Source organism: Dermochelys coriacea, chromosome 12 (assembly GCF_009764565.3).
Source record: "Dermochelys coriacea isolate rDerCor1 chromosome 12, rDerCor1.pri.v4, whole genome shotgun sequence".
Taxonomy (NCBI): domain Eukaryota; kingdom Metazoa; phylum Chordata; order Testudines; family Dermochelyidae; genus Dermochelys; species Dermochelys coriacea.
Window position 1 is genome coordinate 18,346,314 of NC_050079.1, and position 16,543 is coordinate 18,362,856.

Here is a 16,543-nt window from a genome sequence, read left to right on the forward strand (position 1 = left end):
TCAGGCCTCCATTTTTGTATCCAGTAATATATATTGTATAGCTTTCTCGTTCTTTTTCTAATTTGATATTAGCATCTGTAAGGGTAAAAATATATATAAGATTGTTGAATCTACATATTAAGGTGCATAGGAAATCACAGCTGTTCCTGTTGTTCCCTTGTCATTTCTAAATAGTAAGGTGCATAGGAACATACAAATCTGTTCCTGTTTTTTACATGATACGTTAAAGGCCTCTGACATGGAACATGGAAGCAAGCTCTAGTTTAGGTGACACACATCTTAGCAGAAGAGTCAAGTTGGGATAGCTTAGTGGTTTGAGCATTGGCCTGCTAAACCCAAGGTTGTGAGTTCAATCCTTGAGGGGGCCATTTAGGGATCTGGGGCAAAAATTGGGATTGGTCCTGCTTTGGGCAGGTGGTTGGACTAGATGACCTCCTGAGGTCCCTTCCAATCCTGAGATTCTATGATTCTATGAAATTAGAAAAGGACAAGAAATCTATATAATATATGTTATTGGATACAAAAATGGAATCCTGAATGAGGCCTTTAATGTGTTCATTGGAATACTACAATGAATATCAATAGAAACTGGAAACATGAATATTCAAAAAAGAGTTTGAGAACATATGGAGGAAAAACATTCAAATGTATAAAGACTAGCTAGTGAGGTAGCAATATAATGCTGTCAATTTAAAAGGATGTGGCAATTGGCTCCTGCAATATTGCCAGTTGTAAGCATTTACTATCCACACAAACACACTCTCAAACATGTTTGCTTAAATTCACATTTTCTGTTAGACATCTCCATTTTAAGGATGTGTTTTAATAGCATTTTTACATCTTGATTGCAGATGCTCATGGCTAAGCTCACATCCATATTCCGACGAGCTGCTATGTCAGTGACTGATACTCGAGTGCGAACAATGAATGAGATTTTAACATGCATTAAATTGATCAAAATGTATGCTTGGGAAAAATCTTTTGCAAAGGCAATCAAAGGTATAAAAAGTAGCTATTTTATAGTAGTATATAAAATGGTAACTGTGCTTTCTCTCCAATATCAGTGACTTATAGAAACTTAAACTGCTCTGTGTATTAAAACCACTTGTCTCTAAAAAGGATGTTCATGAACCCCTGTTCTGTTTTCTCCACTGAAAGTCAGCAGAACTTAGGCTCCTCAGTCAGTTAGGAACTTTTGAAAATGTTACCCCTGAAGTATCATGTTATTTATTTATTTTGCCAGTGTGGCTCCCTATGGTATATTACCTAGCCTACTCCCTGATCCTGTCTAATTTCAACCATTCCAAGCAATGGGGCTAATAAGATTCCCAACCCTGATTTTGAGCCTACATTTTTCTTTTAAATTTCATCCCATTTCTCCTACTTATACCCGCCATTCCACTCATTCTCTCCTTGGTGTTTATACTCTTTAAATACTTGTAAAATCTTATATCACCTTTACTGCTTAGTCAAACCATGCATATTTGGCTCTCTTTTCTCATAAATTATTCCCTCTAGCTTCCTAATAACATTTGTTGCTGTCAAGGTTCCTTCCCCACTCTGAAATCTAGGGTACAGATATGTGGACCCGCATGAAAGACCCCCTAAGCTTATTCTTACCAGCTTAGGTTAAAATCTGGTACGCTGCCCCTACCAAGCGATTTAACAAAGAATCCGGGAAGAGACCAAGATCGCAAGATTAATTTGTACTGGCCTAGATGCGAACACTTACCTAGATGGGAAATTGAAGTGCCATAAACAAAGTGGAATGATAAAACAGCATTAAGTTGGGAGGGGGGATGTTAAGATTTGTCCTATTTAATCTCTTCATTCATGATCTGGAAGTGGAGGTAAATAACACATTGATCAAACTGGCTGACACTAAATCAGGAGGTGATCATAACACAGTAATAATACAGAGGTAATCTAGAGAAGTTAGCAATATGGCAGAAAATAAGAAGAAGAAATTCAGCTAATATATATAGGTAAAAATGACCCAAAACTGAGCTATTCAATAGGAGACCAAAAGCTGGAAAGCACTAATGGTCAGGAGAGCTATAGGGATAAAGGGCAGCAAATAAGAAATGCTGTGATTTGGCAATAAAAAGGGTAACAATTAAAGAGTGCATATGGGGTGGCATCTCTCCACAGGAGATAATTCGTCTTTGCCTGCTCTGGTGGTAATGTAACTGGAATGTTGCATCCTGTGTTGCAATATTTCCCTTTCTCCAGGCAGCCCAACCTCATAAATCCCTTACCACAGAGCCTAAAGCCTGAATTTCCATGATCCTGGCCAGGGAATCAAACAGGGAAATCAGAGTACTGGAGGCCAGAAGAGCTGTGCATATGGTCAAAGGAAGATGAGAGAAAGATATGTGATGAGTCTCCATACATGGGTGAGACCAAACGGAAGCCTAGGGGGGGAAAATGATCAGAAGCAGCCAGGATAAACTGAATAGGGGGAAATCCTAGATCAGGTGGGACAGCTGCAGGGTATACCACCAGGGAGTTACACTCCTATGGATGGTCAAGAGAGGAACACTAAGTGTGTCAGTTCTCCAGAAATAATCTTAGAAAGTCAGCAGTAAACTGAGGTGCTGCTCTTATAAGAAGGCTCCTAACCTTTGAACGGGTGGTACACAGAGATAAAGTGGGACACAAAAATAGAACATTGGGACCAAGTGTGATACGGAGAAGGGGACAAAGGAAACAGGCTTCCCACTGTCCACAAAAATCCTTACTCTGGATGGGAGAGAAGCAGCCTTCTAAAGGCTTCACATAAGAGGAAGTAGGTAAGGTGGCTCTCCCTCAAGGCTACAAAAGGTAACTAACGGGATGCCTTAGAAGGGAGTGGACATATTCCAGGCCACTGAAGAGAGGGCCAGGCTTACTGGGTGAAAAGGTTACTGAAGTGGAGGTGATTTGATCAATTTTAGTGCAGCTCACTGACAGACATTTTTTGTTTTCCCTTCCCTTTTCGGCTTTGAGTTTGCATTTTCACACAAACCCAAAACTCAAAGCAAAACTGGGATTCTGAACCAGTACAAAGCAAGCCCATCGTCCTGTTCATCACAACCCATGCTATCTTAAATGTAGCCCTTGTAAAGACTTCCTGCAGAATTCTGGAGTAAATATGGAAATAAAATATTTATACAAAAATACAGATTTAGGAAGGTAAACATAGTAATGAAAAGAGAGCTGTCTAAAATCAATGTTTAACTGAACCTAAGTGCAAACATTTGAGTCTATTTACTGTTTATCCATCATTTAATGCTTTTAAAGGCCAAAAATATATAGTCTTTTATCAGGAAATGTTAATTTTACCATATATCCACAAACCAACAAAAAATATTTCCATCAATAGTAACTTAAATTTATAGATAGGCAAAGTAAGGAAAATGCTGCTTGATTTAGGGATATTTACTTTTTATATTTTGAGGTGTGATGTTGACTGGTTGTGTATTAATGATTATAAAGCTTTAACTTTTTGAAGCTCAATATCTGTCATTAATTATTGTTTGACATCCCTCCCAGTTTTCTGCAACAGTGAAAATTTAAACTTGATTTAAAATAAAAAATGCTTAAACACATAATTTTACACAATGGTGAAAATTTAAATCAATAGAATTTTTTTAAAAAATGGTATTATCGATTGAAGTTATTAAAAAAAATCAAAATCAATTTCTGCCAAATCTAAAAGTATATATGTAAGGTAGTCACTTAGGTTTTTGTTTAATCATAAGATTTTTGTTTGTTTGTTTGTTTAAAGGGAAAAATAGATTCAGTAACAATGTTTAAATAGCTTTTGTGTTACCATCTTAATGCTATCAAAGTAGGGCTATAAATTTGTTTTTGGTGCACGCAATTCAATTGATATCAATGTTGCCCAAATCCAGGCTTAGTATAAGGAAGGCTTTTGCTGTTTAGAATGGTCTTCTCTTGAAAACGTTAGCTCTGCTTTACATTTTTTTACATTACATTATTTTAAATTTCTTATATTTCACAGGTATAAGAAATGTTGAAAGGAAAATATTGGAAAAAGCAGGATATGTACAAAGTGTAAACTCTGCTCTGACACCTATTGTATCAACACTGGCTACTGTCATGACGTTTGTTTTACACACCCTTTTAAAGCAAGAACTAACTGCATCAGTTGTATGACTTTTTTATATATATATTTATATATATATTTTCCCCCAAAGTCCCTGTTCCCTTATAGTACTGTATATCTTTGTAGAGTAGATCTGGATCCTCTTAAATTTACTTACTTTCCCCTAGGATTTTTAATGAATGACAGCTCCAAAATTAACATAGCTTTCCTGTACAGATTGTATATGGCCAGGGGCAGCAGTTTTGTGTAATTTTTGGTGGTGCCCAGAATGGGTCCAAGTTCTGCCCTGCCTCACACACCTGCCTAAGGCTCTGGGAGAGAGTTTGGGTGTGAGAGGGGTGTGGGCTCTGGGCAGGGGCAGGAGGTTGGGATGCGGGAGAGGGTGAAGAGTTGGTGTTTACCTTGGGCAGCTCCCGAAAGCGACCCACACACCCCTCTGGCAGCGGCTGCTAGGCAGGAGGGCTGTGGGGGGAAGGGTCTCCGCACACCGCTGCCCACAGGCACCGCCCTTGCAGCTCCCAATAGCTGCAGTTCCTGGCCAATGGGAGCTGCGGAGTCCACGCTCATGGCCGGGGCAGCACGCGGAGACGCCTCCCCCTGTGGTCATGCGGATTTGCTGGCCACTTCCAGGAGTGGCGCAGAGCGAGGGCATGCAAGGAGCCACCTTAGCCCCACTGCACTGCCAGTGGTGGTGGCGGCGGCCAGGAGCCCGCAGGCCCTCTTAAATCACATGGGGGTGGCAGGTTGGGACCAGGAGACACTCCCGGGCAGGCATGTTGGGACCGCAGGCAGGGCCAGGGGAGAGACTCAGCCCCGAACATTGGTGGAACTGGGCCTCCAGACCCTTAATATTCCTGGAACCTGGGCACCATGGGCCCATACAACTTGCTGCACCTGTATTTGGCTAGTAAACCAGGGTAGCTTCTATTAAACACTGCATGGTAAAGATAAAGTTAATAAATTAAATTGATTATTAATTAGGGAAGCTTCTAAAAGAAGATATATGGTCTTTTAAATGCTTTAAAGTATTTTCTTAAATAGTAAGAAACTAACTAGACGTGTGTGATCATTCACCACCCACTCCTTCCACACAGGACTCAATACAGATTAATGCAAAATTCAGTCTGGTGAACAGCAAGATGCATTCCCCTTTAGAAAGCAGTCGCTAGGGAAAAGACAGAGGGCAGGAAGGGTAAACATACAAGCAAAGGAGGAAATTTTGTTTAAAAAAACCCAACCTGATATGTAGGGGGTTTATTGGAAAAAACACTTGACTACAAAATGAGTGAGGATGTACAAAAGGAAAGTCAAAGAAACAGCAAAAAGCAGGGAAAAAGATTCCTTGTAATGCTGATAAAAGAGAACATAGCTTCTGCTATACTATCAGAGTTTTGCCACTGACTTCAATGAAGCCAGGATTTCATCCAATGAATCTATATGCTTATATGTCCCCCAGCATACTAGTATCTGAACACCTCCTCCCAAATATTGGAAAATAGAAATAATAGTGTGGTCTCTCGCTTCCTCCTCAGCCTGTAGGAGATATAACTTGAATAGCTGATATGGTTTATGTGTTTACTGAGCAAACAGTGGTAAAGCTAAGCAGAAGGGATGAACATTGGATTTCATTGTAAAGATGCAAAAAGAAAAGGAGTACTTGTGGCACCTTAGAGACTAACAAATTTATTAGAGCATAAGCTTTCGTGAGCTACAGCTCACTTCATCGGATGAAAGCTTATGCTCTAATAAATTTGTTAGTCTCTAAGGTGCCACTTTTAACAAAACAAACAAAAAGTACTCCTTTTCTTTTTGCAAATACAGACTAACACGGCTGCTACTCTGAAAATTGTAAAGATGGTGAGATTAGTTGTCATTCTGACTTCTGGTAGCAAGTTCCATTGTCTTGGTCTAGCTCTTGTAAAGTTCGGCCTCCCATGTTGTTTGATCATTTCATTGCTCCAGTGAGACATAGTTGTCATGGGCAGTCATGGCCATGGAGGTGATCTCTCACGTAGACGGGGCCAGTTCCATGGAAGGCTTTGAATTTCAGGTTAGAAACCTTAAACTGGGGAGCTGGTGCAGAGTATTGCACAAATTGGATGTATTTCACAGCAACTTATTTTGCTAAGCAGATCTGCTGATGCATTTTGTAACAGTTGTTTATTCCAGGTATGTTTCTTCTACATTTGTGAATAGTACTTTCATATTTTATGCTTTATGTGTGGGAGTCCAAAGATTTCCTATGAGAAAACAAAGATGAAGAGTTTGGATAGGAGGTTGTGTGCTATTATATCAGAGTCCTTGCCCTCGTGGATGTTGAAATCTCCTGAGATGAGTCTTGTGAACTATATCACCATGTGAGAGAGCATCTGAATCAGCTTCTCTGGGAAGCCTGGGATGCCTATAAATTTGTGCAGAGGCTGCAACCGTGACTAGTTCCTTCCACTGTTCACTCAAATTGGTTGGTTGAAAATTTTCCAACAAAACAATATTCTATTAGAAAATGCTGATTCAAGAGAATTGAAACATTATGCAGGAACATGTTGAGTCTGTCAAAGTCTGCCTGCCTAGTTTCTTGCCAGTATGAACACTCCCAGTTCCCAGACTCCCCAGGCAGTTGCTTCCTGGGTTTGCCCAGATCCCTAGGCAACTCTTGGAATTAAGCAAGGAACAAGAAAAAATATTAGCATCTTTTTATTTTGCACATAACTGCATAAACAGAAAATGCACAAAAACTGAAAAAAGTGGACGTAATACCAATTTTAAAAATGCATAGTAAGCTAGAGGCCCCTTAATTACAAATCAATAATCTCATTTATGTCTTATGAAAATACCAGGTTCATTTATTAGGGACGAAATGAAATGTTTCACTTATAAGTAAACAGGAGTTAGGCACTTGCCAACATATGTTCACTAAGAATATGCCTGACTGATTTCTTTAAAGAAGTGACAAAGCATATGTAGGAAGGCAGGGCAGTGTATGCGAGTTACTTGGATTTCAGTGAAGCCTTTGATAAGGTATCACACAGGAAGCTTCTAGACAAGATAAAAAAATGTAACCTTCATTGCTAACACAGCAAGATGGATTGAAAGTTGGTTTGCAGGAAGGGTTCAGAGACTTACAGTTAACAGGTCAAATTCCTCCCTCACCTAACTTCACTGAAATCAGTGGTAGAAGACCAAGGAAGAATCCTCAAAATGATGTTCCAGAAAGCTCAGTAATGACACCAACGCCATTTTGCATATTCATAATGACTTGAAAAATGGAAGGCGTTGCATTGTGTTTTAGCCACTCACATTGCAATTACGAAAATGAAAATCACACAAATTAAAAGCATATTTTTTCCTACTCTTTAAAATATAATACAAAAATATATTTAGAATTTTTATGCAAAAGAATGTCGGCACTAAAACAGTAAAAGCCTTTTTCCTTTTTCTTTTGCAGGCATTTAGTGTGATTGCCATGTTTAATGTAATGAAGTTTTCAATTGCTATCTTGCCTTTCTCAGTGAAAGCAGCAGCAGAAGCTAAAGTTTCCCTAACAAGACTGAAGGTAAAACATAGTTTTAAAATATTTAGGGAATTTTCTAGATAAGTGCAAACAAGGGTTTTCCTATACAGGGAGTTATTCTGGAATAATTATTCATGATTAACTCCCTATATGTACATACCATATTCCAAATTAGTGTAATCTACTTCCAAAGTGGTTAAAATTGAACCAGAATAAGAATCTTCTTAAATAAGAGCATCCACACAAGATGTTAATCAGAAATAACTCTTCTGTTTTAAATTCACACCCTCCCTTAATCTGAATTAATTTCTCAGTGCAGACAATCTCTTAATGTAGGTTGTAATTTTACTTCTTGTTCAGAGCAATGGAAAGACTCCATTGTCATTGAACAATGACTTCAATGACTTCAGGCATTATAACAGGCTTTAGTTAGTAAATAAAAGAAAACTACACTAACCTACATACCTAATTCTAAAGAGAAAACTAAAAATGTGTATCTCAAAAGTAAAATTAAAAACATAACAATTATTCATCAAATAACAAGCCACTACTGCCTTCGTTCTCTATTATTATTATTAGTAGTAGGATTGCGGCAGTACCTAAGAGACCTCAGCCAGGACCAGGGCACTATTTTGCTAGGTGCTGTACAAACAAAAATGTAATGAACCAAGAGAAAAGAAGAAAGATTAAAAGAATCTATTTCCTGTTACAGTGCACTGGAAATAGTGAGTTTTTAAATTATTTTTAAAAATGGAAGCTAACCTAAAAGTTATTGTTGAAACAACTGTTAAGTGAAACAATATGTTTATTTTATATATATATATAATTTTTTAAATCGCTTGACAGACCATTTTATATATATAGATATATAAATATAAAAATGGGCTGTCAAGCGATTAAAAAATTAATTGCGATTAATTGCATTGTTAAACAAGAATAGAATACCATTTATTTAAATATTTGTGGATGTTTTCTACATTTTCAAATATACTGATTTCAATTGCAACACAGAATACAAAGTGTTCAGTGCTCACATTGTTTATTTTTGATTACAAGTATTTGCAATGTAAAAAAACCAATAGAAATTATATTTTTCAATTAACGTAATACAAGTATAGTAGTGCAATCTCTTTATCATGAAAATTGAATTTACAAATGTAGAATTATGTAAAAAAATGCATTCAAAAATAAAACAATGTAAAATTTTAGAGCCTGCAAATCCACTCAGTCCTACTTCTTGTTCAGCCAATCACTCAGAAAAAACACGTTTGTTTACAGGAGATGTTGCTGCCCACTTCTTATTTACAATTTTCAGAGTAGCAGCCGTGTTAGTCTGTATTCATAGGAATGCATCCAATGAAGTGAACTGTAGCTCACGAAAGCTTATGCTCAAATAAATTTTTTAGTCTCTAATGTGCCATAAGTACTCCTTTTCTTTTTTCCTATTTACAATGTCACCTGAAAGTGAGAACAGGCGTTCTCATGGCACTGGTGTAGTCGGCATCACAAGATATTTACATGCCAGATGTGCTAAAGATTCATATGTCCTTTCATGCTTCAACCAGCATTCCCTGGGACGTGTGTCCATGCTGATGATGGATTCTGCTCGATAACAATGAAACGCAATGCGGACCGATGCATGTTCATTTTCAGCATCTGACTCAAATAAGACCAGCAGACGGTCGATTTTCTTTTTTGGTGGGTCGGGTTCTGTAGTTTCTGCATTGGAGTGTTGCTTTTTTAAGACTTCTGAAATCATACTCCACACCTTGTCCCTCTCGGATTTTGGAAGGCACTTTAGATTCTTAAACCTTGGATCAAGTGCTGTAGCTATCTTTAGAAATCTCACATTGGTACCTTCTTTGTGTTTTAAAAACCTGAAAGTGTTCTTAAAATGAACAACATTTGCTGGATCATCATTCAAGACTGCTATAACATGAAATCTATGGCAGAATGCAGGTAAAACAGAGCGGGGGACATACAATTCTCCCCCGAGGAGTTCAATCACAAATTTAATTAGCGATTATTTTTTTAATGAGCGTCATCAGCATAGAAGCATGTACTCTGGAATGGTGGCCGAAGCATGAAACGGTATACAAATGTTTAGCATATCTGGCATATAAATACCTTGCAATGCCAGCGACAAAAAGTGCCATGAAAATGCCTGTTTTGACTTTCTGGTGACATTGTAAATAAGAAGAGGACAGCATTATCTCCTATAAATGTAAACAAACTTGTTTGTCTTAGTGATTGGCTGAACAAGAAGTAGGACTGAGTGGACTTATTGGCTCTGATGTTTCACATTGTTTTATTTTTGAGTGCAGTTATGAAACAAAAAAAATCTACATTTCTAAGTTTCACAAAGAGATTGCACTACAACACTTGTATGAGGTGAATTGCAAAATACTATTTCTTTTGTTTATCATGTTTACAGTGCAAATATTTGTAATAAAATATACACTTTGATTTCAGTGACAACATAGAATACTATATATGAAAATGTAGAAAAACATCCAAAATGTTATATAAATTTCAATTGGTATTCTATTGTTTAACAGTGTTATTAAAACAGCCCTTATTTTTTACATATAATATACTATATTTAGTATAATATAGTATATATATTATACATATAATATACTTGTAATATTATACAAGCTCTGAAATTTTCTGATTTCCAGTGCCTTCTTAGGGGCAATTGATTGGATTAGTTTTACTTTGTTCCACATAATGTGGCTATCGTAGAAATGCCTGGCCTCACTGAAAGAGAAATCAATCCCATTCACTGAATGGAGATACCGAAACAACAGCAGAATATTTCTAAAAAAATAATATACATAACAAATATCAAATAGTGTTATATAGCAAATAGGTGTCTAAGACCCTGATGCTGAAAACAATTGAGCCTTTCACATGCCAAAGGATTTACATGATGCTTCTCTTTGCATTAGAACTAGTCAGTGGACTTTACTGTAACTAAACAAATTAATTTTCATGGTGAACCACAAATGGTTCAGAGGATCAGAGCACAAAAGCTCAAATGTTTATCCAAATTCTTGAATCCCTAAAAGTGAAAATCTCTTAAGAATATTTTTTGTAGTATTTCTAAAGAAATATCTGCACTGATTCTGCTTCTATACTAAATAGTTTGCCAGAATCTCACCACATTTCACCAACATATTATTAGCAGTCAGCTCTATGCTGGATTAATCAAAAGAATAATATTTTTTCACTTTTCATACTTTGATAAATAAATGGCACTCTTATTTTTATCTCTCTTATTTTAGAAAATTCTCCTAACTGAAATTCCTCCTGTTTATGTAAAGCAATTGAAAAATTCAGAAAATGCTGTGGTAATGGAAAATGCTACACTGTCTTGGGAATGTATGAATAAACACAGCAGAAAGAACAATAATGAAAACATGAATGGGAAGAGCGCTTTTCAATACCAACCAAAACCAGAGCCTGTCCTTCCTCATTCTGAGACATCAATCAGAGAAGCAGGAGAGGAGGATAGTGCAACCATTGCTTTATACAATTTAAGCTTTACTGTGAAGAAGGTAAGTTTGTAAGATAACCTGCCTGCCTGCAAGGATTTGGGTGCCCTGGGGCCCTTGCTATCTCTGTCTTGCACTGCTGAGCTAAGGAACAAAGGTTTCAATTCCCCTTCTTCTCCCAGACACACACCTCTCCTTGCCCAGCATAGGCTTTCTAAAGCACCCATTAGACCACTAATAAATTATTATTTGCACTGCAGTAGTACCTAGGAGTCAGTCATGGATCAGTATTCTATTGTGCTAGGTAGAAACACAGAACATGGTTTAAAAAGTGCATATCTCAATACCAAACAATGACTGATTTTTATAAATAAATTCCATATCCAAGACTTCATTTATCCACCAGTCACCAGAATAGAGAATTTTTTTGTAAATTCCATACATTAATGAAAGTCTACAGCACTCTACACAGTAAAAAGAAATTTTTAAAAAAATTTACATCACTGCATTATTTAAAATACCACTTATATAGGCGTCTATAAATGCAAATACAACAACTTTAACTTTGTCTTCTTGGGAGTAAAATATGCATTATGGCACTGATCCAAGAAAGAACTTCATCTACATGCTTAAAATTAAATGGTTAAGAAGTCTTCCTGAATAAGGATGCTTTCCTGAATTGGCAGGTGTGACAGGACATGAAATATTTGTTGCATGATCGCAGAACAGTAGGCAACATGATATGAGCAATTTATTACTTTATAAATATAGATCAACTATCTGCAAAATATGTCTCTTTGTAGGGAAAGGTTTTGGGAATTTGTGGAAATGTTGGAAGCGGAAAGAGCTCAGTCATATCAGCTATTCTAGGACAGGTATGCTAATCACTGTAGAATAACTTCCATAATTATTTTTATTTTCCTTTTGCATGAGAAATACATATTTAACTGAATGTTTTGGTACTGTTTGTTCTAGTACTAGGGTTGTCATTTAATCGCAGTTAACTCATGCGATTAACTCAAAAAAATTATTTGTGATTAAAAAAATTAATCAAAATTAATCGCAGTTTTAATTGCACTGTTAAACAATAGAATACCAATTGAAATTTATATAACATTTTGGATGTTTTTCTACATTTTCATATATATTGTTTTCTGTGTTGTAATTGAAATCAAAGTGTATATCATTTTTTATTACAAATATTTCCACTATAAAAATGATAAAAGAAATAGTATTTTTCAATTCACCTCATATAAAGTACTGTAGTGAAATCTCTTTTTCATGAAAGTGCAACTTACAAATGTAGATTTTTTTTGATACATAACTGCACTCAAAAACAAAACAATGTAAAATTTCAGCGCTTACAAATCCACTCAGTCCTACTTCTTGTTCAGCCAATCGCTAACAAAAACAAGTTTGTTTACATTTACAGGAGATAATGCTGCCCTCTTCTTATTTACAAAGTCACCAGAAAGTCAAAACAGGCATTTTCATGGCACTTTTTGTCGCTGGCATTGCAGGGTATTTACATGCCAGATATGCTAAACATTTGTATACCCTTTCATGCTTCAGCCACCACTCCAAAGGACATGCTTCCATGCTGATGATGCTCATTAAAAAATAATGTGCTAATTAAATTTGTGACTGAACTCCTTGGGGGAGAATTGTATGTCCCCCGCTCTGTTTTACCCGCATTTTGCCATAGATTTCCCATTATAGTTGTCTTGAATGATGATCCAGCACATGTTGTTCATTTTAAGAACCATTTCACTGCAGATTTTACAAAACGCAAGGAAGGTATCAATGTGAGATTTCTAAAGATAGCTACAGCACTCGATCCAAGGTTTAAGAATCTAAAATACTTTCCAAAATCTGAGAGGGACGAAGTCTGGAGCATGCTTTCAGAAGTCTTAAAAGAGCAACACTCTGATGCAGAAACTACAGAACCCAACCCACCAAAAAGAAAATCGACTGTCTGTTTGTCTTATTTGACTCAGATACTGAAAATGAACGTGCATCGGTCTGCACTGCATTTCATTGTTATTGAGCAGAACCCATCATCAGCATGGATGCATGTCCCATGGAATGCTGATTGAAGCATGAAGGGACATATTAATCTTTAGCGCATCTGGCATGTAAATATCTTGCGGTGCCAGCTACAACAGTGCCATACGAACTCCTGTTCTCACTTTTAGGTGACATTGTAAGCAAGAAACAGGCAGCATTATCTCCTGAAAATTTAAACAAATGTGTTTTTTCTGAGTGATTGGCTGAACAAGAAGTAGGACTGAGTGGATTTGCAGGCTCTAAAATATTAAATTATTTATTTTTGAATGCAGTTTTTTGTACATAATTCTACATTTGTAAGTTCAACTTTCATGTTAAAGAGATTGCACTACAGTATTTGTATTAGGTGAATTGAAAATACTATTTCTATTGTTTTTCACAAGTGCAATTACTTTTAATCAAAAATAAACAAAGTGAGCATGGACACTTTGTATTCTGTGTTGTAATTGAAATCAATATATTTGAAAATGTAGAGAATAACCAAAAATATTTAAATAAACGGTAATCTATTACTGTTTAACAGTGTGATTAATCACACAATTGATTTTTTTGATCGCGCGATTGATTGCAATTGATTTTTTTAGTCACTTGACAGCCCTATCTAGTACATTGGTTTTTGTTAGCTATTATGTAAAAGGCTGGCACTGATGCTTAGGTTCTGAAACTATGTTGGCTGAGTTTCTCTTAAGCTGTTCTTGGATGAAGTATTCACTTATTTATCTGAACGTAACTACTGCCTGTCCTTTAGGTATGTGACATTAAGGAATGTGGGTTGGGATCACGGTTTTCTTTTGATCTTTAGGGCCAAGAAAGAGAAACTGAGCAAATTAATAATCACCCTCAAAAGATGAAAGACTGATGTGGGGGTCTCAACATAAGAATAAGAAATGAATGCTATGGCTAAGATTTGCAAATATAGGAACCTAAAGTTAGACACCCAGATAAATGGGCTCATTTTCAAAAGTGACAAGCACTCACTAATTCTCACCAATACAGCTGGCCAGAAAATGGATTTTCAGTTCCATAAAGAATTTCAAGGTTTTGGAAAAATTTTCATCCCAGATTGGCATGAACATCCCAAACCTTCAAATTGTTTACAGATCTGGGACTCTGCAATATTTAGTTTCAGAAGCACCAAAACATTTCCTGAAGCAAAATAAGTTCCCTGGGCTCCCAGGCTCCACAGCTGCTCATTTGGCAGTCAGCCAAGGCGCTAGAAGCCCTGGCAGGGCTGCTGAGCAACCAGGGTTACCTGTGGAGCCTGGGTTCCCCAGCAGCCCACCAGCTAGGGTCTTGAGGACTGTGGGAATTGGGCAGGGAGATAGGAAATCAGGTAAGTTTCCAGTGCCTGGTTTCCATCAAAATTTCATTAGAATCATGTTACTGTGGAATATTCTGCGTTTGACAAATTAGTATTTTCCACAGGAAAAGGGTTCTGTTGGAAAATTTCTGACCAGATCTACTCATTTATTCTAACCTGCTTTACACAGCAGAGAAACTCCTCAAAGTTCAAGAACCATTCACACAATGGTAACTATGGCCACTCGCAGTGTCATGGATGCTTAAGTTCTTTTCAAAAAGAAAAGGAGTACTTGTGGCATCTTAGCGACTAACAAATTTATTAGAGCATAAGCTTTCGTGAGCTACAGCTGCTCACGAAAGCTTATGCTCTAATAAATTTGTTAGTCTCTAAGGTGCCACAAGTACTCCTTTTCTTTTTGCGAATACAGACTAACACGGCTGCTACTCTGAAACCTGTCATTAAGTTCTTTTGTCACTCACTTAGCCCTCCACTTCTCAGCTATTCCTGAAAAGGACCAGGAAGGTAAAAAGGACACCACAGAGGAATGATTAGAAGAGTCTTTGGGTGAATGGCCAGAAAAACTGCAGGTCCTTCTTAAGTCATGTTCTAGATACCTGCTGTTTATACAATGAAGAATTACACTCATAACACATTAGCAAAATGACCATCCTTGCTGATTGTCCAGTATTTTGAGTCAGGTTATAATGACGATTAGAAGACCTTTATACATTTTTTTAATTGTACAATCTACTTGTTTCAGATGTACTTGTATAATGGGACAGTAGGTGTTGATGGAACATTAGCTTATGTGTCACAACAAGCATGGATATTTCATGAAAATGTTAGGCAGAATATATTATTTGGAGAAGAATACAATGAAGAAAGGTAATCTTACCAATACTTATTTACTCTAATGATAAGCTTCCATAACTAACAGCTGAACTTACATATGTACACACACACACACACACACACACACACACACACACACACACACACACACACACACTTGTCTTCTTTTGTGGCTAGGGCCCAAAGCCTCTGAACTTGAGGTTTCCCTCACTCTACTTGATCCCATGACTAATGGGGAGGAGAGGGAATTATTTGACTTTCACCATTGCCTTTATTCTGGTTCATTTCCACTAGAACACCTATAATTAATCATGGCCCCACACATATATACCCCATGGGAAATCGCACCTCTGAGTTTAATGCTCCTATCCACACCCAATGAAACTCTGTACTCCCGCTGCAACCATCAATGCCAAATATTATCTTTCAAGACATTAAATCTACAGTCATCAGTGACTGCTGAGATGAGATGTATGCAACATTCCCAGTCACAAGATATATAGTATCACCTCTTTGATCTCCCAGCCTCAGTTAGCTTTAGAACTAAAACTTCCAGGTCTTTCTCATATATGGACTTCAGATATTGTCAACTGAAGGATCAGGCTGGTCAGTTATTTTAATTAATTTTTATATCTCAAAAGGCAAATGGACTATATAAAAAGTTAGGCTATAAAAGGTCATTACTTTCTTTGTGACTGACCTAGACTACGGGATATTTTCATTTTTCAGGACTGGTATTTACACATTATAATGATGATTAAATGATCACCTTACTCCTGTTGTCATGTACCATGTGTTCAGCTGCCATAGCATGTGACTAAAACTAAGAAGAAAATAAATGTGTTAAATTTGCCATAAGCTAAATAACAGAAATATCCCCAGAAATCAAAAGCAGCAATTCACGAGTTCTCATATTACTAACTGATGCAGTACATTTAGTATATTATATTTTATATATAATATATATATTTTACTATATTGCATTTAGTTTTGTGAGACTATTTAAAAGGTTTTTTTGAAAAAAATTAGTTATAAACAACTAGGAAATGTATGGCATTCACTTTCTTCATCGGAGTTGAGTCTTTGCTCTCTATGTAAGGTTAAGACTAAGAGGAAACCACATGGGCAGAGTTGGGGTTCAAATAACATATTTACTACCTATAATCAAACATGCAAGGCCTAGTACATATATATGCTGCTGA

At 36.8% G+C, this 16,543-nt stretch overlaps 1 protein-coding gene across 9 annotated transcripts in view; it reads left to right on the forward strand.

The window, feature by feature from the left end:
- Positions 1 to 16,543, forward strand: part of ABCC12 (ATP binding cassette subfamily C member 12) — a 112,229-nt gene that overhangs the window by 23,263 nt on the left and 72,423 nt on the right. For 8 of the 9 annotated variants that reach the window (XR_006275077.1, XR_006275078.1, XM_038368317.2 and 5 more), the window contains 6 exons: positions 852 to 999; positions 4,007 to 4,155; positions 7,557 to 7,664; positions 10,910 to 11,182; positions 11,923 to 11,994; positions 15,250 to 15,374. Coding sequence is in view for 7 of the 9 variants with exons in the window: in XM_038368317.2 (XP_038224245.2) it covers positions 852 to 999; positions 4,007 to 4,155; positions 7,557 to 7,664; positions 10,910 to 11,182; positions 11,923 to 11,994; positions 15,250 to 15,374 (875 nt within the window). In the remaining 2 variants the exon portion in view is untranslated. The remainder of the gene's footprint in view (positions 1 to 851; positions 1,000 to 4,006; positions 4,156 to 7,556; positions 7,665 to 10,909; positions 11,183 to 11,922; positions 11,995 to 15,249; positions 15,375 to 16,543) is intronic. The other variant, XM_043494931.1, reaches the window with a different exon arrangement.